The 24,625-nt window shown below is 41.1% G+C and overlaps 1 protein-coding gene across 1 annotated transcript; it reads left to right on the top strand.

Annotated features, from left to right (window-relative positions):
* The first annotated feature begins 706 nt into the window (after positions 1-706).
* TOMM70 (translocase of outer mitochondrial membrane 70) lies at positions 707-23,274 on the top strand. The gene is made up of 12 exons (XM_030234145.2): positions 707-977; positions 8,693-8,866; positions 9,921-10,047; positions 12,502-12,611; positions 13,928-14,076; positions 15,210-15,417; positions 16,004-16,138; positions 17,309-17,416; positions 18,529-18,645; positions 19,485-19,582; positions 20,108-20,230; positions 21,174-23,274. The coding sequence occupies exons 1-12, from the start codon at positions 729-731 to the stop codon at positions 21,325-21,327; spliced, it is 1,752 nt and encodes a 583-aa protein (XP_030090005.2). The 5' UTR covers positions 707-728; the 3' UTR covers positions 21,328-23,274.
* Positions 23,275-24,625: the final 1,351 nt, after the last annotated feature.

The following is a 24,625-nucleotide window of genomic DNA, read 5'->3' as shown; positions in this document are numbered from 1 at the left end:
CAATTGTTCAAATTTTTATTACTCTAATGATATTGCTATTTTTATAACCATTTTATTACTATTAAACTTTTAAAATTTTAAAAACAAGTGATTGGCGTTTTCACACCTAGTGAGGGAGACTCCACAACCTCTCTGGACAACCTGTTCCAGTGCTTCTGCACAGTAAACATTTCTTCCTCATGTTCAGGTGGAATTTCTGTGCATCAGCTTCTGCCGGTTGCCTCTTGTCCCATTGCTTGGCACCACCGAGAAGAGCCTGGATCCATCTTCTTGGTATCCCCTCTTCAGGAACTTGTGACATTGATGAGGGCCCCTCTCAGCCGTCTCTTCTCAAGGCCGAATAGGCGCAGCTCCCTCAGCCTTTCGTCCCTTAATCTCCTTCGCTGCCCCCTCCTGGACCCGCTCCAGGAGCTTCACGTCTCTCTGGTACTGAGGAGCCCAGAACTGGACACAGCGCTCCAGATGCGGAGCGCACTTCTCGTGTGAGCGGCTCAGAACTGTTTCGGCGCAGATCGCTCCAGCCCCGAGGCCACTCCAGCCTTGTTTGCCGGGGAGCCCGGCCCCGAGCTCGGCCCGGCCCCCTCACAGGGGCTGCGGGTGCCCCTCCGCGCCGGCAGGGGGCGCTGCGGGCGGGCGGAAGCGGCTGTGCTCCCGCGCCCTCCCGGCGCGCTCCGCGTGTCCGCTGACCCTCCCTCCTCCTCCTCCTCCTCCTCCTCCTCCCGGGCATCATGGCCGCCTCGAAGCCCGTGGAGGTGCCGGGCGGCGGCGGCACCGCCGGGCTGTCCCGGTGGCAGCTGGCGCTGGTGCTGGGCACGCCCATTATTTTGGGAGCCGGGGCGATCTATCTGTGGGGGCGGCGGGCGGCGCGGCGCGGGAAGGGCGCTAGCGAGCGGAAGACCCCCGAGGGGCGGGCGAGCCCCGGGCTCGGCGGTGAGAGCGGCTCCGGGCAGCCCGATGGGCCCGGACACGAGGAGATGGTGAGCGGGGAGCGGCGCCGCCCGTAGCGGCGGCAGGGGCCGGGTTCGCCGCGAGGGCAGCCGGGGCCGGGGTCCCGCCGCCGGCCGGGCCGCCCGGGGCAGCGTGGGGATGGCCGGGCTGCGATCTGCGGGCGGCAGGGCCCGGCGGGCCGCTGGCCCCATCCGGAAAGCGGCTGTCACGGTGCTGGTCCCACCGAGGAGCAGGCGTGTGATGGGATGGAGGTCGGGTGACATCCTGGTCGTGCTCTGCGTGACACGCCCGGCCGGTCACAGAATCACGGACTGGGCAGGTCGGAAGGGCCCACGGTGGGTCATCTCGTCCAAACTCCGGGGTCGAGCAGGGTCATCTCAGAGCATATTGCACAGAATTGTATCCAGACAGTCTGGAATACCTCCAGTGAGGGAGACTCCTTGCCTTTTCTGAGCAACCTGTTCCAGTGCTCAGTCACTGCACAGTAAAGAAATTCTTCCTCGTGTCCATGTGGTACTTCCGTGCATCAGTTTCTGCCCATTGCTTGTTGTCCTATTGCTTGGCACCACCAAGCTGAGCCCAGATCCATCCTCCTGACACATTTCCTCTAGATCCTGATCGATAATGATGAGGTCCCCTCAGCCATCTCTTCAAGCCTGACCAGGCCATTCTCCTTTAGCTTTTGCTTCTGTGAGAGATATTCCAGTCCCTTAAGTCACGTTTGTCACCCTTGGCTGGGCATGCTCTCAGACCTCCATGTCTTTCTGTGGTCAGTCTGTGTGACCCACTGAGCTCTTAGCTGGGCATTCGTGGTTGCGGTCCTGCCCTTGCCATGCAGGGATCAGTCGTAGTTTGTTCCAAGATCAGGCATTGCCAAATGCATCTTTTCATCAAGTGGCTGAGCATGGATTTGTGCTACTGAGGTGGGAACATTCCTCTGCCTCTGAGGTCTAGAGTAACTCTGAATAAGTTTCCTTTAGGAGTAGTGTTTTGAAAATGAAATCTGTGGTCTGTGTGTGTGTGAGATGCTGGATACAGCAGTGTGGAAAGAAAACGCAGTCAAGATTGGTTTAGTATGTTCCATGAAAATATAGAAGCCACACAGTTTATGCAGCAGACTTCGAAGTGTAGAATTTGCCTTAGTGGGCATGCTCTCAAAGCAGACATCTATCCTGTTGTAAATTACCCTTCTGAGAACTTTCAGATAAAATGGTCTGTGCAAAAACTCAAGAACAACATGTAAGATCAGAATCCAGATCAGATCTGTGGTTCTCTTGTATATCTGTTTGAAAAAAATGCCTCTAAGATGCACTTTCTGCACATCTGCAGTCCCAGATGTACCTTGCCAGTCATGCAGCATTACTGAGGTGAGGTTGCAGTTGACATGCATCTTTAAAGTAATGGATTTGACAAACTGATGGGCTTTGATAAGAGTATCCCACACTGCATTTTCTTCTCCTGTTCTTGTGTATCACCCAAAATGCTTTGAACTGTCAGACTGTTTAAGCTTCCCATCTGAAATGATGAGGAGGGAAGAAGAATCACCTCTTGCAGACCGGGAAAAGTCCGTTCTAACCTTGATGGTTTGAGTGATGCAGATTGACGTGCTTGGGCGGGCAGTGGCAGGCACACATGGGAGTGGTGAGGAAGGTGGCAACTTCCCCAGCTAGTGAATCATAGGCATTCCCAAAAGCACAGTAAGCTGTAAAACCTTTGCTGGACCTTGAGGCAGTTACTTCAGTGCAGTGATTTGTTCCTTCCTGGGCACCAAACAGTACCGAAGAAATTGTGTACAGAGGACAAATTCAGACTGTTTACTGTGGTAGCTTTGGCTCTGGGCTGCAAGCAGCATCTGGTGTACTTATGGGAGTGTGCTTGCTGTGTGTGAACTCTGCAGGTTTGCAGGCTGCTCCTGACCTTTGTCTTTCTGCAGTGACTTCCCTGTTAGCACCTTCACTCTAGGTTTCTTGATTGTGTTTCTGAATTCCAGCTATATCCAGGATTTTGTAGTCATTCTGCAGTTGTAGGAAGGAAGCACTTAAAACGTTTAAAACACTTAGATAGCATTTGATTTAAAATATTGTGTGTTGTTCCACATTTGAATTACTAGAAGCCTGTGTGCATTTAAAGATAAGTTGAGTGGTATGACCTGATGCAAAGTTTCTTGAAGAGTGTCATTGCTTTCACTATAAAGAAATGAGAGGTCTTGCTTAGGAAAGCTGTGGAAGTTATCAGATTTGACTAATCACATGAAATAATTGTCTAGCTGGTCAAAATATGGCTGTATCAGGAAAATAAATGTGGCTGCAAGTTCCCAGGACTGCTTTATGTGTGTGTGGAGGATTGTCTTCCTGTTACTTATATCCAAAGCAATGATGCCATGTAGATTTCATGTTTCCTCTTGTATGTTATTAGTTATGGATATTAGTGATAAGACCCATGATTGAAAATACAACCACTGCAGATGTTTCACTTGTAAAACTGCCTGTATTGTATTAATCTGCCTTTCTTACGTGATGAGGTATTTTTTGAAGTTCAGGTGGATTTCATGTACAAGTCTGCAGAGTGAATAAGAGTCAGTAATTCATTTCACCGTTGAAATACAAGAGGAAAATCTTTTGGAAAAGGTCAATAATGAATCTGCTGCCAACAGTTGTGTCAGCTAATTATTCTTTTACTCATAAATGTAACTTAGGACTCATACTGTTTTTTGCTTTTCACTAAATCAGCCCCTGTATCCATTTGATGTTCTGGTCACTGTTTCTGAAGAGACAACCTTGATTTTTTTTTCTTTGTTTTTTAAAAATATGTAAGGTCCTAAATCTTCCCTGTTCTTTATTCCAGCTTGTTACTATTTTGCATGCAGCTCAAGCTTTTCTTTTACCTGCTGCACAGGCCTCACATTTTTTTCCCAGGCTGTGTCTGCACCAGAGGATTCTCCTGACATCAATGCACTGGCCAAGTGTGTGATCTATGACTGACATTGTGTTGGCAGAAGCCCTTAGCACAGGTGCTATATTGGGAAAAGCTGAACTACTTTTGAGATTCCTTCTCCTGTAAGCACAGCTCCTTAATTGTACAGTAAACTGGTATTATTGGGCCAGTTAAGTGATGATGATAAAACTCCATCTATGAATGGCTCAAAGGTCATAAAGCCAAATTGCATCTGTTCATGACAGTTGTCATTGTTTCTTATAATTTGGATGGAATGTGTTTTAGTCACTCAGTAGCAGTTGTTTTTCACATGCTCTCCAGGTCTGTAGGGAATATTGCGTAATTAAAAAACAGAGTGCTTTGCATATATTGCTTTAGTTGGCACCCAGTTGATTCTTTTTTTTTTTAACTTATTCCATGATAAATTCTTAGCAGGTTTTATACCCTCCTTGTCTTACTGGAATGAGCAGTGGTTAGTCAGTGAGGTAATGTGTTGGTTGCTTCAATATTTTTTTCCCCTGAAGTTTTAATCAGTTCCTTTTGCAGTTCTCTGATAGTCCAGATCTGACCACTTAGCTCTTTCAGGAAGTTGACAGGGTAGGCCTGTGTTTGGTGTGAGAGGAGGTCAGCTGGGTGGCTGTGTATTGAGGTCAAAGCCATTGGGGTCACAGCAGTTCCCTGTCTCTGCACTCTCCTGTGAGCTGGGTACTGTCCTTGAGTGCAGCGGTGGGTGAATGTGACAAACTCCTCGGCCTTTGTGGTGCCACATACCGGGATCAGCAGCCAACTAGTGTGGCTTCTTTCCAGTGTCTGTTTTAATAGCAATTGCTGAATGCTGCCTCTCTCACTGCTGTGACATTAGATCAGGATATGAACAGATTGAAGCCCTTAGTCTAGATACACCCATGTTGGTACTTATTCTAAATTGATCTAAGCAAAGTAACTAAAAAGTCATTTCTATTGTACTGTGCACCTGTTGCTTAGTAAATCTCACTATCGACCTACTGTAAGTCTTCTATTTCGTGCTAGCTATACTGGACAGGTGTAGAAAGCTCCTAAATGTGTGTACAATAGCAGCAAAACTGTTAGACTCTTGGCTTATTTATGGAAGGCGTGGATGGCAAATTCATTTAACAGGAAGGTGACTGAGAACATTGTGAATTTGTCCTGTAAACTTCGTTACATTTTTTCTGTGTAACACATCCTTGCTTGTGCTTTGAATTTACTTTTAAAGCTCATGTAAGCATACTTTTTCTCATAGTGGTTTTAGTGCTAAAGAGACTTTTTAAACCATTTATATTCAATTAATACCTTTGTTTGAAAAAAGACTTGAGATGAACCTTAGTTTAAAAAAAAAAAAGTAGCAGAAAGATAGGTATTCAGAAAAAAGCAGGATTTTTTTACCTCATCTCATTAAGAGGGTTCTCTCACTTGCAAAGGACAAAAAAGAGGCCTAGACCAAGGCTTTTTTTTTTTTTTTGCAGGTTGAATTAAGATGGCTAAAACAGTAGTCGCCCTCCATGTCATCTGTCAGATAAGGGCTCATGCAAATCCTTTTCAACTGAGAGAAAAAGCTGAAACTCTCTGCTCATGCTTCTGTTGTGAATCGCTGTCATCATTGGCTGGCAGGAAATTTCTTGTTCTGCTTTGAATAACAGTCTCCCTCAAATATATAGGGTTCTGAAGGGCTAGTTTAACAGTGCTGCCATTGCAGGGAGTTACTAAGCATTATTATTCTTGCAGCTGGCAGTCTGTTGCTGTAAGGCTGCTGTTTGCACGCAGTTTCTGAACATTTTGTGAGAAAAGCACATTTGCTGAGGTTAAATTAGAAGTTCAGAAAATTTTGCCAGTGTTGTCTATTCAGGTCAGGCTCATGAGTCAGGTGGGGAGAAGCAGTGAAATTGGAAAAGAATGTCTAGAATTGTTACTTTGGCAAGAAAACAGAAGAATGAGGTTTTTGATTACTTGTGCATGAAGTTTGTTTGCGTAATCAGTTTCTTAAGTACTATCTTGTGTATGTCCAGTGTAGCAATTGAGAAAGAATTTTTAAAAATATGCTTAGAAATTTTTCTAAGGGTTAAACTTAAGGCTTGACAAACCTTCAGAAACTGATGTTATGTGAGGAATTCATTTTCTTATTTGTGCTGTCATGAAAAGGTATTGCAGCATATAATGTGATGTGAGTTCTTTAATATCTTTTCTTTTTTTAAGAAACACCTGCCAGAAAACCTCCAAACCATCCACAGCAAAACCTCCACCAAATCAAACAAAAACATACATTGGGTTTGGTGGTGTTTTGGGTGCATACTGAGGGCTGCAGCAGAGTAGTTTGAGTAAGGATGCAGAAATTAAACATCTCAGAGCAAGCAGTCTAGTTTAAGGCAGCATAAACAAACAAGTTGATTTCTTCCTTGCCTTGGGCGATGCTGCTGACTTTATTGCATGAGAGCATGTTGTGCTCCAAGTTCTGACTCCTTACCCCCACATTTCCTGCCTCATGCCATGGGTGCAGCAGGGGGTAACCAAGGAGTCAGCAAATGTTCCATGATTCATTTCTGTATGATTGGGTGTGTGGTCTGTGATCCTGCAACAGTTACTGAAAGTTCACTCTCATAACAGAGTTCCTGATTTTAATAACTTGGGCATCGTGTCTGTAGTCTCTGGAGTTTTTGGTCACTGTTGTGTGCACTTGTAGGCTTGTGGGAAGGCTTGATAGTAACCTAGTAGTAGGTTAGTAGTAGTAACCTAGCTGAGTTAGGCTTCATCTCTGCAGTCTTAAATGATTTTCACAGTGGGAACACATGTATGAATGTTACAACATGGCCCATATCAAGTGTTTTTCCTTTTCGACCCAAGTTAATAGGAATGGCACTGAATTTTGTAAGATTTTCACACAAGGGCATCTTCAATGTGGTTTGCTCTAGACATGCACAAGGAAAAATTTCAAGCTGACCTGCATGTATTTAAGTTTGCAGCATGTGCATAACCCTTTGTTAAAAGAAAAGCATTGCTGTATTTGAAGATAAATTTAGGACCTACTCAAAATAAATTTAACCTTTTGAGATTTTGGTTAAGTTTTAAAGAAACAATTTACCAGATACACAGTTACTTGTCTCAGTAAAAATAGTTGCACTCTAATTTTGGCATAGAGTAGTGTAGTTACACACAGTGTATGGGGTGAAGTTAATAATCTTTTATCAAATCGAATTTGAAGCTTTACAATAGAAGAATCTGAAAACCTTGCAGATTGCCTTGTTCTGTGAACAATAAAGATGGTGCAGATTGATTTCCTGTAAACCCAGTGATTAATGACTTGAGAGGAGAGCATTGCTGACAGTAGGGATATCTAAGAAATTCTCTCCCTTATATGGTTTCACTTGTAAGTCTCCCCTCAGGAGAATGCTTCCAGGATACTTTTGTTCTATTTGGAAGTCTACTTTTATGTAGGAACTGAGGCTAGCACCATTATCTGATTCTCTCCTGCTAGGAAAAGGATCTAGGCCTTAAAAGACAGGTTATAGAGCAAGTCTTGGCTTCCCTTCAGGTTTTCAGTTTTAAAGTAAATCACTTAGATGTAAAAAAAATATCAGGTTAGAATGAAATGAGCAGACATTAAGAGGAATGGGCAAATGAAATGCAAAGTTGCTTTCAAATTTGTGTTATAGCTGTCTGGTTGTCGGTATCTGTTCAGTTTGGCCCTCTCAGTGGATAAGTGGGTAGAGGAGGCAGAAGCATGGTCAGCAGGGACAATTCCCAACAAATCCTCAATGATCTGAAATGCAGGGGATATGTAGTGAATCCTGCAGCTATTGTTAAAGGCACTTCTGCCCCCAGTCTGTAGCCTTTCCCTCCTCAGAAAGGTTGGTAGAATGGCATGTGTGCTCATACTTCTGTTCATTTTGGTCTGGCAGAACTGCCCCAAAATGTTGCCCATGAAGTAAGGCTGTGACAGAAGAGCAGAAATCCAGAAGATCAGTATGAGAATTTTTTGCAATTCTTATTTCTTGAATGCTCTTTGATAGAACATTTTTACATCTAATCCCTTACAAACCACAAGATTTGATAACTGGTTTGTAAATCCAGGGCTTTCAGGTAGGTAGCAATGCTAGTTTCTGCAGAAATACAGATCATCAACATGTGGTACAGAACATAAAGATGCATTTAGCAGGGTCTCAGGCCAGTCAGCAAAGTTTCCCATCCCCTGCTAAGATAGTGATGGTCCAACACTTGCCGTTACATGAAGCAGAGTGTGTGAAGCTGTAGAGGAGTCAGCTGTAAAGTTGATTTCCTAGTGCATGAAAGGCAAACCAGCTTTATTTTCCTTACAGGTTTTATTTGTCTTTCTCAGTAGATCTTTCCACAAAGTGATTTCCATATTTAATTCATAGTCTGATGAATCACCTCTGGTCTTAGAGGCTATATGTATTTCAGAAGGAGGCTCTTCTGTTTGAATTGCTTTGAGGGCTTTGTTGTCTTTACATATTTAGCCTTTCGAGAAACAACTTACCTCATTGGTTCTTCTGATCACCAGCCATGTAAAAGACTACAATCTGTTTCGCTTTCTAAACAGAAATCACTGCATTGTTTATTACGATTGTAGTGAATCATGTGAAAAGGTTATCTCCTATCTGATACACTTGCAAAAGAAAATTCTTGTGTGTTTCCAGGAACTGAAATCAGTGAGATTTTTCAGAAGCCTGGCCTAGAGTTTACAAGTCAGGTCCATTTTTATATCTTTGAAGATGAGCCCTAAAGTGCATGTGCTATGATGCCTTTTTAATTTGAACTGACCTCTCACTTTCTTTTTCAGAGTCCTCTTGGTAGAGCCCAAGCCGCCAAGAACAAAGGAAACAAATACTTTAAAGCAGGAAAATATGAGTTAGCTATTCAGTGTTATACTGAGGCTATCAGCCTGTGTCCTCCTGAGAAAAACCTTGATCTTTCTACCTTCTATCAAAACAGAGCTGCTGCCTATGAACAACTGGTAAGAAATTTAAGATAATTATGTGCTTATTGTAAAAAGTAGCATTATCAATTTTGTATTTCGTCACATTCATCCACTGAAAGGTCCCAAGTGATAACATCTGCTGCTTTCACAACAGATGATGTTTTCTGTTCACAAAAGATGCCGTTGCAGCTTTTTTCAGCTTATCATACTTTTCTACATAGAAATAAAATTGTTTTCTGTTAAACACATTCAGTATATCTTATGTGATTCTTATGCATCCTGTTCTTCCAACACAAAGTTTTAATTTCTTATTCTCTGGAAGAATTTTCTTGTATATAAGTTTATTTTACTTTTCTCTACTTGAGTGATTAACTGTGGAAGAAAGGTGAAAGGCCAAATATTTTGGAAAGATGCTACTTCAAAATGCAAACAAAAAATCATTGAAATCCTAGTAAAGGCCAAGACCTAAATTTTGCACGTGGGGAAGTAACATTTACTCGACAGCTGAGTATACTGGGTGTTATTTTAGAAGTCAGCCAGTGTTGCTTATTATGGTTTGATGGATTTGCTTATGAGGTCGAGTTGGTGAGCTGTATAAAGGAGTGGAAACGTTGGCCTTGTACAGTCTGAAGTATTAGGTGAGAGACTCTGCTTACATAAATCTGGCATTAGATTTAGTTCTTGTCTAACACAATTTCATGCCATAATGAATCCCAAATGTATGTGGTTCCTGTATTAGAAAAGCCTGTTTTGATAAATAGAAATAAAATTTTAAAAAAACATTATTTCAGCACTTCGGTAAACTTTTTTGCTTCTGTTATATTTCCATCTTTTTTCTTCTAGTTGTTTTACAGCAGTCTTTCAGTCCCAATGTTACCTCCTGCAAGAACTCATTATGTTCTCCCATGGGGTTTGTACACTGTCTGGTGTAGTATTTAGTAGGAATTCCATTTCTGGTGCAGGTGTTGGCAATGGTGCCCAGGCAGTTTCTCCCTGTGGGATTTGCAGGGATGAGCGGAGCCACAGGAGCCGCAGCCAGCACAGGGAGCTGAGTGGGGCCCCTCTCACTGTGCTGTTTTCCTGCCCACAGCAAAAATGGACAGAAGTGGCACAAGATTGTACAAAGGCTGTTGAGCTTAACCCAAAATATGTCAAAGCTCTCTTCAGACGTGCAAAGGCCCATGAGAAGCTAGACAATAAGAAGGAATGTTTAGAAGGTGAGTGGCTCGTGCTGTGTGTACTTAAAAGTGGAATTAGTTGTGCTGATTTGGAGAGCTTTGGAGATGGCAGCTTTTGGAAATGTTTTGTTTTCACTTCTGTAGCTACAGTAATACAGAATTTGAAACCATTCATAGCTTCTGAAAATACATATTCTTCTCTTGTCAGAAGAAACCTTTTCACATTTCTCAAATTCTCATCTGCTCACATCTGCAATGACTGCTGAGAAATTGATGTCACTGTAGCAATTCAAGGTATTATTTTTCCAGGAAACTCCTTTTCTTTAGGATAGAATTAATCTAACATGAGTGGCTAACAAGTTGTTCTGTTCTGTTCCATGCAGTAAAGAGACTTTCTTCTTCTCTGTTTGTTTTAGAGAAATTATACTACTACAGAAATGTGGGTTTTTGCAGGTGGAGGTGCATGGTCAGAAATAAAAGTATTCCAGTAATTTAAATGCATTCAACTGGTAGTAGAGGGAAAACAGCTTCAGTAGCATTTTTTTTCTGGTGGATAGTTTATGAAAACCAGAACAGATTTACTTTTTAAAAAATATTAATACTTTGAATTGAAAAAGAAATTACTGTGTCAAACCTTCCAATGCTATTTGTAAACAGAACACATTTTGAACTCTCAGGAAGATATCACTGAGAAGCCATGGAAATTAAAAACTGAAGGTCAGATGTGTTGTCTCATGGCACTTGTGAGCTACAGTACACTGTTTGAAATTGCCCATATAAATTTCATCAAGTGAAATCATTCTTGCTGATGTTAGGTTAAAAGACAAATGAAATTTTCAGCTGTGCTCATTATCAAAGAAGGACAGATAATAAGGCAGTGCTTTGGCTGGGAAATCTAACTGTTAAATTAGTTTCATTATGTGTAACAGACAAGAATTAGGTCTGCCAAATTAGAAGGTAAATTAGATGTGAAAATTTTATCTATCTATCTGTTTATCTGCTGGCAGAAGGCCTTTATGCCCTTTAAGACAGCAGTAACTAGAAAAGGACGACTTGGTCCATTTAGTGTATCCTTTGCAACCACTGTGTATCAGCTGCACTTCCAGGGTGCTGTAATAAAATCCAAACCTTATGTAGCTGCCAGCTGATAAAAGCCCGAAGAAAGACCAAGTGTCCCTGTGACAGTAGGACAGTTTTAAATATAACTCCTTTTTACTGTTAATAGCAGTAATGCTAGTGACAAATTATTTCCAGCCTTTATTTCTATTTGATTTTTTGCTTGTAGATTTTTCAGATCTGAAGCTTTCCTTCTTTTTTTTGAACAACACTGGTTTTTTTCATGCTTTTGCCTGCCAACCACATATGGCCAGTAAAATCCCAGGAAGTAGGGTATGCCCATGTAGTGGTGGAAAGCAAAACCAAACAAACCTCAAAACCCCAGCCACTACCAGCAGAAAACTCCTCCAGTGATCCCTGGCAGTATTATTTGGGAAGATGCTGCTGCTGCAGCCAGGCCTGGAGTGCAGCAGTCTTTGGGCAGAGCGTGTCTGCTGAGTTTGTAGAACACATTCATTCTGGGGGTACCATACTTCCCCAGGAACTCTGATGTGCTTCAGGACCATGCCAGAGGTGCAGGGACTTTCTGTATGAGTAATGGCTTAGTAGTTTCTCTAGCGCAGCTGAATTGGAGAGATATACTAAAACTCAAGGGCAAGACATTTACTGTTCAAGCATATTCTGACAGCACCCTGCTTGAATTTCAAGTCCAGGTTCTGGTCATCTTCACTAATGTCTAAATGAAAACAAAGCAGGAAAATCCCGTGGTAGCATTGCATTAAGTGGAGGGTCCAGAGAAACTGTGTGTGGTAAGAGTGCATTTCACACTGGGAAGTTTCACTCGGGCAGCAGTGGGTTAACATTTGCACATTTCTCTGTGTGAATGAGAGCCATGTGATAGGGGCTGGCACTTCAAACAGGCCAGCAAGGTATTTCTCCTTGCTCCCTTCCAAAGTCACAGAGGTGAGCAGAAAAATTTGAGATAGAATTTAGGCAGATTTCTTAAACTGAGGAGTAAGTGAGATGTGACTGAATGTGAATTTTAGAAGCAGAAAATAAAGACCAGTCCCAGAAGAAAAGCTGTGTTAGCACTTTTAATGCAAACATCATATGAACATAGTTACTCTCCTCAAAGTTTCAGAATTGTGAAAGCTCCTGATAGAGGTATATATTTTCACTGTTGATTGAAGTGTGTTTCCGTGAAAAATGAATGCAATTTCTTTTCATTCACTGTCATGAAGTCCTTTTATCCCAGGAAGATCAGTTTGGATAAAAATTTGTGTCTTGAAGAATCCAGTAAATACAGCAAACTGGAAACAGAGGCTTTGGCCTGAGAACAGGACTTGTATTATTTTGGCAATGCCTCATTGTACTCATTTTATAGTATACTTCAGTGAGTATCAGAATTCCTTTAATCTCACTTTTGTTGTTTCCTAGATGTCACTGCAGTCTGCATTTTAGAAGCCTTCCAAAACCAGCAAAGTATGTTATTAGCTGATAAAGTTCTTAAACTCCTTGGAAAAGAAAAAGCCAAAGAGAAGTACAAGGTAGGACTTGTGATACTGCTGAGTAATTGTTATTTCACCTGACCAGTTGTTGAAAAGTCTGTTGTTGGCATTCTGTCAGTTGCTGTAAACAAGTCACTGTCTTCATCTGCTCAAGCGTAAGAAGCAACACAAACTGGTTTCTACAAAGCTGCCATTGTACCAATGGTATTTTCCTGTGGGACCTCTCCAAAGTTTTCAGAATCTCATTTGGGAAAAGAGATCTGCTTCTAGCAGTTGTTTCCCTTTAATCGTGGAATTTGTTATGACCTTCAGGAGACACCCTAAGTTGGTGTGCTGCCCTATGTAGGGCATTTCTGAACCTGCAACTTCATGGAAACTGGGTGTGTTGGAACAGACAGACATCTATGCATGAATGTTTGGAAACTGCAGAAGAGAGAACTGTGGAAGCAGAGGGGTAGCCAGTATCAGTCACTTTAAGTGACTGTAGGTTTACAAAAAGGTTGGGACAGATATTAACATGTTCTTTGCTGTTATTAAAGCATTCTTGTTTTTGTTTTGATGGTGGTTGAAGTACTGAAATCCTGTGTTAGTTTTGAGATGCTGAATTTCTTTCCTATAGAAATTCACGCAAATGTGTAGTGTGGAGGCAACAACAAATAGTGTTATGAGTGTGGTGGACATAGATAGGTGTGCTTCAGAAGAGTGCATTCAGTGTTTTCCTGCAGGAGAGACTGCATTATAATTCTTGTGTGCAGTTTATTTTAAACAAGAAGTATTTTTTGGCTGTAGAAAGGACTGATTACCTGAGAAGTGTTACTTCTGGGACTTTAAGTAAAATATTTTGTATGTGGGCCAAGTTCCACACAGAACTAGGGTATTGCCTCATTAGTCTCCATTGTAATAATGACAGCAGCTTCTCTTGGACAAGCTGGAGAAAAGAGGAAACTGCCATTCAGAATCTGATTGAATTTAGGGTCATGCTTAAATCACCAGCTTGCATTTTTCACCCAGTTTATGTGCACACCCAATGCTTTAGTACATCTACCCAATGTCTTATGATATCCTAAGAGTCCTTATTTCTAGCCACATATGTGGAAAGATACAATCTCCCTTCCCCCCAAAAAGCATCACTTTGTTTTCACTGGTGATAGGTATTGCATTGTGATCTGAAGCCTAAAAGTTCCCTAAACATCAAAATAGCAAATCCAAGACATCAGGCTATCAGATGAGAGGGTGAAAGTCATACATTGTTTCTTCCATCAGTTTTTTTAAAATAATCATGTTTGCTATCCATTTCTATCTTTACCATCTGATCCCACCACCTAATGACTTGGAATTACTTTTCTCTGTTTCAGAATCGGGAGCCTCTGATGCCCTCACCACAGTTCATTAAATCCTACTTCAGTTCTTTCACAGATGATATAATTTCCCAACCTTTGCTTAAGGGTGAGAAATCAGATGAAGATAAGGACAAGGAGGGAGAGGCTTCTGAAGTAAAAGAAAAGTGAGTGTACAGTACGGTTGAGAATTGTTTGGTACTGGAATTAAGTTTTCAGTGATTTGGACGTTCTGCTCAGTGTGACATGCTGCTGTTTGAGTAGTACTTGGCATGGAGATTCCTTTGACATAAATGATATCAGTGTTGCAAGTGAAACCTTAGTGAAAGCTGACTGGCTAGTTCCAAACTTGCACTAAGCAGAAGAAGGACAATGAGATTGGGAAAATATGCTGAATATTGACTACAGTATCACAGTAAATCTTAGGAGATGGGAGAACTGGAGAGGGCTGAATGATGCTTTGGGGGCAAGGAATATTTTATACTGAAGGAGCATTTCCAAGGAAGAGAGCAATTTACCCTTTTTACTGGCAGGGAAACGATGAGCAAGGAAAAGGGGAATTTTGAATGAAAACATAAATTTATGGCAAATGAGGCTGAAATGGTGTTTTAGCTTTCTGAATCAAATTGCCCATAAAGGAAAAGTTTGTTCTGGCATAGAAAAACTTGGTTTTGTAGGTTTGTTTTGTGTTTTCTTTAGTGGAACCTGAGCACCACAAAAACAGTTCTTTAATTTACTATGCTGCTTTCCACATTATTTTTGGAAGATTGCAGTGCTGTCAGTTTGGAAACCATTGCAAACAGCATTATGATTTTTTTTTTTTTTAAGTAAGAGAGAATGTCCTGATCTACAGGCAGATTCACTGAATCCAGGATACAGCTGAGAACAAGGCAGTGCTGTATTTTTTTGCTATTAAATAATTTCTTCCACATACAAGCTGCACATTGCTAGGTTTAATATTTCATTTTCCTGTCCATGAATTCCACCCTCTTGTTTTAATCCAGAGATTATTGCTGTTTTTCATGTGAAAAAAAACCTCAAGGGACAAATGAAGCTTATGTTCAAAATCTTCAGAATGTTTTTCTTTTTTATTTCCAATGTAATTTGGCCAGTTTTTGTGGAAATTGTTTTCCATCTAAGATGGCTCCATCCAGGAATGGATGTTCCAGTGGGACTATGGTGGTGTGTTAAAAGTATAGCAGAAGTTAGTATTTGTAATGATTTGATGAAACATCTGAATGGAAGCTGCAGTGTTTAGTGAATACGTATATATATATAACTGTTCTTATCTAATTTACAGCTCTGGCTATTTGAGAGCAAAACAATATATGGAAGAAGAGAACTATGACAAAATTATCAGTGAAAGCACAAAAGAAATTGAAGCAAAGGGAAGATACATGGCAGAAGCTTTGCTTCTGCGAGCTACTTTCTACTTACTTATTGGCAATGCAAGTGCTGCCAAACCAGACCTAGACCAGGTCATCAGCATGGAAGATGCAAATGTGAAGGTAAGAATCTGTCACAGCTGGATTGTAGTTGGGATTGAGAAGTTAGATGATAAACTTGCAATATATTTCAAGAAGTTGTTTGTCCAAATTTCCAGATGTATTAATGGGGACATTCTGATTTATTTACTGTTTTGTTACTGACAAACTGTTTTTGTCAAGGGCTTGTTGATTTTTGAGACAGCTGCACTGAGTAGTGCAAACTAAAGGTGATAAGTACTACAAACTAAAGAACAAGAGAAGCTGAATGAATTGGAGGCTTATCCACTCTGGATAAGTGAAAAACCTTAACTGCACTTGCATATTCAGCTAGTTCAAAAAACATTGATGTATTTATAAAGATAGGAATCGAGAAGGATTTTGGCAGGGCTTGGAAATCCATGGAGATGGAAGCATAGGCTGACATTTTTGAACTTAAGTCAGGGAGTTCATTTATTTAGGGTCAATATGAAACTTATTCCTGCTTAGAACAATTGAAGCCTGTCAGTGGGAGAAACTAGTCAAATGAAAAATTTACTGTGAGTGTAATGAAGCCTGAAATGTGGAGGAACACTGGGGTGGCTGATGTTTCCCTGGCCGTGTTTTGCAGCTGCGAGCCAACGCTCTGATCAAACGGGGCAGCATGTACATGCAGCAGCAGCAGCCTGTGCTCTCCACCCAGGACTTCAACATGGCTGCTGACATTGATCCTCAGAACGCTGATGTTTACCACCATCGAGGACAAGTAAGAAACCCTCGAGATTTGGTCCCGACACTTGGCTATTTCAGTTATGCTAAAAGGAAAAACGGTGTCATTGGAGACATTTTATACTGTTTGTGGCAGAAAAATATGAACTCCTAATTGGGAACTTTGTGGGATAAACACACAGTCTGTTTTGGAGTTCAGATCAGGCAGAAGCAATTTATTTCTATAGCTGTAGGAAAGCCCTCTATATTATGAACTGAGACTTACAAGTATGGGGGCGTGTGTGCATTTACAGCAGATAAAAGCTGTTCTGTGAAGGGGCCTGGATGGTTGAGCAACATCTGCTCAGCAGGAAGCTTTGTTACAGCAGAGGTAACGTGTCCCTGATAACACCTGCAGCCCTGGGCCCTGGACTTGGATCTCTTCAGCTCATCCCTCTCTGCTTTGTGCCACTGCTGTGTCCTTGACTAATTTCTAGCCCTAGAGAAGCCTGGGCTGCCACAGACATGTAAGATGAATGGTGCTGGAAGTAAAAAAGGAACACTAGCATATGCAAATAGGCTAAGTCATATTTGTAACGAAGACTTCCATGGATCAAGGGTTTTTCTCCATTAATTTCTTAGACCTCTTTAGTGCTCAGAAATTAAGATGGTGCTGTGTGTTGACTGAAGGGAATGAAAGTGTTCTGCAGATTGAAATTTGTGTTTTAAAGTAGCTTCACAGTAAAGTAAGAGAATGATGAAGTGAACTCTGCTCCTCTGGAGGAAAACAATGTCAAAACAAAACCAAAACCAAAAAAAACTCCAACCCAACAAAATAAGTTGAAATAGAAGCTGGAAAAGCTGAAATGTTTCAATGTTCAAACAGTCCATAGATACTGGCTGCAGAGAAGCAAAACATCTTGAGAAAATACAGTATAATTCTGGGGACTGGTCATAATGCTGACACAATGATGACAACAGTCTAAAATGCAAGGATTCTTAATCCCTACACAGGGTCATTGCCTGCTTGTGTAGGTAGCCAAAGTTCACTGTTGGCTTTGACAATACAATTATAACAGTGATTTTTAGTTATGGGTTTTGTAGGTTTCTAGACAGTGCTGCAACTGAGCTGGAGATGGTATGAGTAACTGATGCTAATTGAATTATCATGTAAGTGTCTGAAGCACAGATGAAGTAGAGAAATAGGATTTTCTTTCATTCTGGCTAGCTGAAAATCCTGCTTGACCAAATTGAGGAGGCTGTGGAAGACTTTGATGAATGTATCCGATTGCGACCCAATTCTGCCTTGGCGCAAGCACAGAAGTGTTTCGCTCTGGTAGGTAACGTGCTGGGGTTTGTCTGGGTGCTTTTGCTTTAAAGAGCTCTGTAAAATACTCTGTTTCTCTGGTTTATTCAAATTTAACAGGAAAGTAGGGCAACATACATCTCTGTCTTTTAATAATAAGGTAAAGGAATAATGCAGCAATTTCAGTTGGAGTATGGATTTGCTGCTTTTCTTTTGAAACACTCATTGTTCAAACAGAAGATCATTTATTCTGTTCTGTGAGAGAAACTAAAATCTTGATTCTAATTGGAGCAAATGAAATTGATTTTAATAAAGCTTTACTATTGTGGAAAACAGTTTTCATCAAGAAATTGGAAACAAACTATTTCAAGCTAGTACAATGACTCAGTGTGCAAGAATCTTGTCAGGGCAGCTTTGCATGGTGTGAACAAGTAGGAATGCCAAGTTTGGAATTTCTAAGCATTTGAAATAGAGGGAGGCTATCACAATTATCAGGCCTTATGACTTCCTTTTTTCATCTGTTTTCCTCTCCAAGTCCAGACACTTGGACAGGTTCCTAAAACCAGATTTGGTAGGATGTACAGGCATGTTATCTTCTGGAGCTTAGCACAAAATCATACAATGGCCTGGGTTGAAAGGGATCTCAAAAATCATCTCATTCCAACTCCCCTGTCATGAACAGGGACACCTTCCACTAGACCAGGTTGCTCAGAGCCCCTTCCAACCTGAACCTTGAACACTGCCATGGTTGAGGCATCCACAACTTCTCTGAGTACTGTTCCAGTGTCTCACCACCTTCACAAGAATTTTTTCCTAATATCCAATCTGAACCTGCTGTCTTTCAATTTGAATCCATTCCCCCTGGTCCTGTTCACATGTTCTTGTAAAAAATAATTTTTACATACTCTTGTAAAAAATCCTTCTCCATCTTTCTCATGGCTCCCTTCAGGTATGTGAAGACCACAATTAGACCACCCCAAAGCTTTCTCTTCTTCAGGCTGAACAATCCCAATTCTCTCAGCTTATGTCAAATAACTGATTATTATGATGCAGGCAACTCTTGGGGAGGTGGGCAGAGGCCTGATCAGCCTTTTTTCAGTCTGGTGATAATTTTTTTTCATTTATTTTTTTCCTTGGAATAGTATCGCCAAGCTTATACAGGAAGTAATGCTTTGACTGTACAAGCAGCCATGAAAGGCTTTGAAGATGTCATAAAAAATTTTCCCAGGTGTGCTGAGGGCTATGCACTCTATGCTCAGGTATGTTTTTCTCTCTCATAAAGAAAATGCTGCATTCTCTTGTACTTCTTATCTTGGATGTAACATTTCTTCAAATAACAGATGAAGATTTGTGATGCTAAGTTCTGAGATAAGACATGCTGCCCAGAGTTAGCTACTTGCATTTATGGTTATGGGTGTTCTGGGGCAGAGGTACAGGGGGAACTGGTGGAGCAGGGTGTAAGTAATGAGAGTTGAGGGTGGTTATTAGGAGACAGAGGTTATTCCTGAATGGTTCCCTCCTTCCTGCATGTATGTGGCATCTCAGCTAATGAATGTCAGGGATTCTCTGGGTAATTTGAGAGTCAGATGTGTGGAACTAGGGTGACATTTTTGTTCTGCTGCCACTGGCATGTAGTGGTTTAGAACAGCTGTTGGGAGTACACTTGTAACAGAGACTGTAATTTCTTTTCTAAGAACATGCTGCTGGTTTTAGTAGGAAGCATGAGACATTCTGATTTTAAGTAGGTTGGCAGTGTCTATGCAATTCTTTCTGAAAGAATTACATCTGAAAAAGGAAGAGTTGAAGCTTGCAGGTACAGACTTTTAGAATGGTTTTTATTTATAGCACACAGTGTGTTGCTTGTGGATTTCCCATTACAGATGGCAGTGTGGTAGTAATTTGTGCACTGAAAGCACAAAAGCTTTCCAAAAAGCCTCAGTTTTGAAACTTAACTCTGTTAACTGATGTGCCTGGCTTGCTCTGCCATAAATGAACTACATCCAATCTCACACAGTCAATACAGTTTTAATTAGAATTAGCTGAGTGCAGAGTGCATGCTTTGGTTGCTTATTGACAAACAGGTTTCTCTTTGATTCAGGCACTAACTGATCAACAGCAGTTTGGCAAGGCTGATGAAATGTATGATAAATGCATTGACCTTGAGCCAGACAATGCCACTACATATGTTCATAAAGGGTATGTATTGAATTTGCAGTCCTTGTGGTCAAGAGCAGTTGGCATATTTAGATGAACCGCCCTGAATTGAATGTTTATGTTTAGAAATTTTGCCAGGAAAAATAACCTGAAAGCATCTTTGTGCTCTTAAATGTATTTCTGTATTTTGTCTTGACTAAGCTGCAAATAAGCTTCAGGAAAGTTTCATCAGTGTTCATTGCTAATTGAGTATCTGCTTGAAGTATATGTGACTTTTCCTTTAGCCCTATTAGTTTCAGCTTTGTGTTGAAGTTTTTTCTTTCATAAAACAACATGTACCAAGTCCTCTTGGGAAAAATTTGCCTTCTATAGAGTCATTAAAGCAGTAAAGTGGCTTATTGAAAGTGACTTTCACATAGGTGTTTTTAAAAGTCATGAAGTTACTAAGTTACTGTGTACTTGCATTAGAAATTAAATACATTGTACATTTGGGATGGTTTTGCTTACCATGATGAGGGTTTTGGGAGGAGTATGTGAAGTCAGTTTGAAATTTTCTCTCTTCTGTAGTTTACTTCAGCTCCAGTGGAAGCAAGATTTAGACAAAGGATTAGAACTCATAAGCAAGGCCATTGAAATTGATAACAAATGTGATTTTGCATATGAGACCATGGGAACGATTGAAGTGCAAAGGTAATGTTGAATGGGAGTGTTAAGAGTTCTTAGTTATGTCTGAAGTTACAGTAGTTCTTTAAATTTTCTCATGGATCCTAAGTCTTGAGATCTTTTCCCCGGTGTCCTGTAAAGCTAGCTCTTACCCAAAGTCCTGATTTCTGTTTTGTAACTCTTAGGTAAAGGATATGCATTCTCTGTGGCCTAAGAGTTACAAACAGCTTTTTTGTGATTTATGACCAGACAACTTCTTATCAGTAATTTCATACTTAATGGACAACACGCAGAGGAGTCAGTGGATGTTTAAATACATCCCTTCTGCATTTAAAGTGACTTCCTTAATCGTTACCTGGCTTTGTGTGTGTCTGATGTTGTCCTTGGACATTATTGGACTGTCTGAGGATCTTGTGCTGTTTTCTCCTGCAGCCAACAGGACTCCAGTTCACAGTTCTTGGGGGAAAGAGGAATGCCCTGCTCTGTAACATTGTATTGCAGCTGTGCAAAGGTTTGGGGTGTAGTTGACAGTACAGTACAGAGGAGTCTCTTTTTAATATGTCTAGTCCTCTAAAGGACAGACAATTATACTATTGCCATGAGAAATTTTGCGAGTATTTCCTATTTAAATAATGTGCTTCTGTCTGTGCAAGTTTTCCTCTTTTGTATATTAAGTCCTTTCAGAGGAGATGAGACTTCACTCAGTTGCCCAGCATCATCTTTGTAGTGAACTTGGTGTCCTGCACCATTACCTGTGGGGGCTCTCCAGAGGAAGGCTGTTTAACAGCTGTCCTCATTGCTTAGGCTTGGTAACAACTCTGAGTTTACTCAGCATCACAAGTTCTTGTGGTGGTTCCTCCCAAAGTCCTTTTAAGTTATTAATGGTGGAGAGTGTAAGTCCTGAAAGAAAAAGGATGTTTTAGAGATTGCTTTGGCAGTCTTAACTGGGTTAAATTTTTGTCTATTTCAGAGGTAATCTGGATAAAGCCATTGAAATGTTCAACAAAGCTATCAACCTGGCCAAATCGGAAATGGAGATGGCACACCTCTACTCACTCTGTGATGCTGCCTATGCTCAGACAGAAGTCGCAAAGAAGTATGGATTGAAACCACCAACACTGTAAAGAAACAAGGAGGAAATGACCTTCCAAAGTGAAGTTGCCCACTTCAGCCAGCCCTAAAAATGCTGTTGCAGAACATGCTGAATGGTGGAACTTAGTTTTTTCCCGTTCGTGGTGTTGTCATTTGCTACATCTGTTAAATGTTTAGGTGTTGTGGGAGTGGTTGTTCAAGGAAGTATGCAGTGCTGCATCTTGTTCCTTCTGCAGCAGAAACCTTAGGGTGTGTTAAGGGAAATAAAGTTGCAGGGGAACCAAAGGAACATATTTTGGCCATGCAAATAAAAACTTCACACTGGTTCATTTTGGGTGATTATGTTGTGGGCGATTTTTGCTTTATGAAATAATATTACAGCATGTGGGGTTTTTTCCTGTTGATTTTAAAGGTAATACTAGTCAGTGCTGTAAAATAGGTTTTATATCCAATTAATCCTTGAGGGTTGATTTTCATTTTGCAAAAATTAATTTTCAAACTTTAATAATAGAGGGTTTTTTTAAGTCAGTAGATGTGGAGACGATACCTGTAAATATATGCAAGCATGCACAATCTGCCCTTAAATCCCCTTCCACCCTCTGCATAACTTACTTAGAAATAGTCCTGTGGCAGCTATTAGGGAATTAATTTGATAGTCCTTATTCTCACCCCAGAAAGCCCCAGAGTACTGCATAGGAGAGCTAGGAAAAAGGTTGGCTGGGGAAGGAGGTCAGTAACACTGCTTCAGTGTAGACTTTACTGGAAGAAAGAATGTATTCCTGTGCAGCAGTCCTTACTTGAATGTCATGGGAAATTGTTCTGGAGGGTTCAGAGGGACTTTCAAGAACAGAAAGCACTGCTGGGAGTCAAGCTCCAAAAGGTAAGGTCATGCTTGCATATAATCTTTGTAATCTCTGATGCTTTTGCAGCTGATAGACTATCTAAATTCTCTTCAGTCTCTAGAGACTGCTGAGATATGATCTCCTTTTAAGAGCCCCGTGGCAGGGTTAAGTGAGATAAGGAACAAAGCATAGGCTCAAACTTCCAATAATGGATTTGCAAACTGCACTCATTTCCTTGTTCTGTAGACCCTATCTTGTCCAAGATTTCAAATACCATAGAAAGGAAGAAATTGTGCTGCAATCAGCAGATGGGCAAATTATGAAACAGTTTTCCTCTCGTTATGAACTTCACAGAGGGCCCTCTTGCTTTAGGTTGATCTTTCTGGTGTGGAAGTGAGTCCGTCTTGCCTTTCCCTGGACTGATGTGGCTGGACAGACCTCAAGCAAATGATGTAGCTTAATATATGACACACTAATTTGGGCTTCTTTCCATCCTGAAATCATAGATTTGTTTGTGGTGAATCGTCTAATGTATTTAACCTTTTAAAGAAATGAATGATGCTGTAGTCAAACTGTCTTGGTCTGTAGTTTGCCACCATACAGCAGCAGCTTGCATTTTCAACTTGACCTTCCTTTCTCCCAGCAACTACAGTTGAGTATTCAAATGGTGGAGAGTAGAGATAAAGATTTAATCATTATTTTAGTAGCTCATTAGGTGATCGGAAATCATAGCACTGGTGTAGAATCGAAGATATGGGAATGTACTGGCAGCTTCTAGGGGCACTGAACATAACAAGTGTCAAATGTCTTCTCCACCTTCCAATCTCTGCATCAGTTACCTGAGAACAAAAATATGCCAGGCTGATGAGGCCTGTTTTCCAAGGAGTTTTTATTCGCATGGCCTTATTTACATTGGCATTTTCTCCTCATCACCCCATCTGTACCCCATTCCTTACCCCACCCAGTCAATTAAGGGAAAAAAGCATGTGCTGTCAATTACTAGCATTCCAAATCATCACAGACTTTTGCCTGTTCTTCAACTAGTTAGAAACTGCACTGGAAGGATGCATTGTCTGTAATTTTTTTGTAAATGACATATCACCTGTAAACTGAAAAAATAAATTCTACCTTCAAGTATCTCTCTCTGACATGTATAAGAACAGGTTTGGATGAAGGGGTTCTCTGCAGTGGTAAGCTCTGTGCTTATATTCTAAGTCTAGGAAGAGCTGATCATTGACTCCTTGTCATCTACTCTCACTTCAACCTTTAAGAAAGAATGAGGAGGAGACGTGGAATCAACAAATCCGATCTCTGCTTGCTTCCGTCACCCACAGAGGTATGATCTTGAGAGCTGAAGATTACAGGGGAAATGAAGTTGAGCCAGGAGGGCTGGGAATCTGAGGAACTGTGACCCTAATAATGTGTGTATGCAGGTGCATCCCTGTGATGAAAGGGACTTTTTTGTGAATGGTTGATACAGTTGAGGTTTTGAGTACAGGTGTGCATGTGAACTTTGAAGTGAGACAAGTATTACTGTTTTTTTAAAAAAAAAAAAGGTTGAAATTTAGGAAGCTAGTACTGAAGACTTGGATAAAGCCCATGTATAGTAGAGGGAGACTATGGGAAGTTGCTTCTACATACAATTGTCTAGCAACTTACTTCTCATCATGTATGGTCCCTGTTGTTCACGGAGATAGTGCTGTCAGGCACACGGCGTGATTCTTGGGATGTCCTGCACAGGGCCAAGAGATGAACACTGATCCTGATGGGCCACTTCCAACTCAGCATACTCCATGATTCTAAGCTGTGACTTGAATTACTAGGATCTAGCTGCAGATGGAAAGGGAAAAGGAACTAACATACTCTGAAAAGCTATACTGTAACTTACTCTGGAACTATGAAGAGCAGCTTAGATGCAGCTTTAACCAGCCCAGCAATACCAGCACTGCCCAAGTTCCTGCTATTTTTTCAAAAATAATTTAAATTCTTGCAGGCTGAAATTCTGGAACTGTTTCAGGGTTGTTACTGATTAGTCTCCTGTACTTACAGAATACTGTGCATATGTGTTGTATGGATACCTAAAAGTGCCTGTTTTCTACCAATACAAAGGTTGAGTATTGGCTGCTTCAAGCTCTGTGGCTAAGAACTGACAGTGTACTTTTTTCAGAGTCCCATTTGCATCACTTCTGAATGCAGCACACTGGAGACCATACTAAATACCCTCCTAAAACAAGGTGCTTAGGAGTTGTCCGGGTAGACTGAAAAGAACTGAGCTCATGGCAGCTCTTCAGCTGAGTTCACCAAAGTAGTTTGTAATAGATTTTCATCCATCCTCTCCATTTGGATTCCAGGTGAGGAGAGTTCAGACCACAGATTCTGTTACCTGTTGCAAACTGCACAGATTTAAGTGGTCAGCCCATGAGAGTCCTGCACCACTTTAATCCTCCAAAGGTAGTATTTATTTACTCCTGTGTGTTGAGCTAGTACA

Source organism: Serinus canaria, chromosome 1 (genome assembly GCF_022539315.1).
Source record: "Serinus canaria isolate serCan28SL12 chromosome 1, serCan2020, whole genome shotgun sequence".
Lineage (NCBI taxonomy): Eukaryota > Metazoa > Chordata > Aves > Passeriformes > Fringillidae > Serinus > Serinus canaria.
This window is presented reverse-complemented; position numbering and strand designations above follow the sequence as displayed.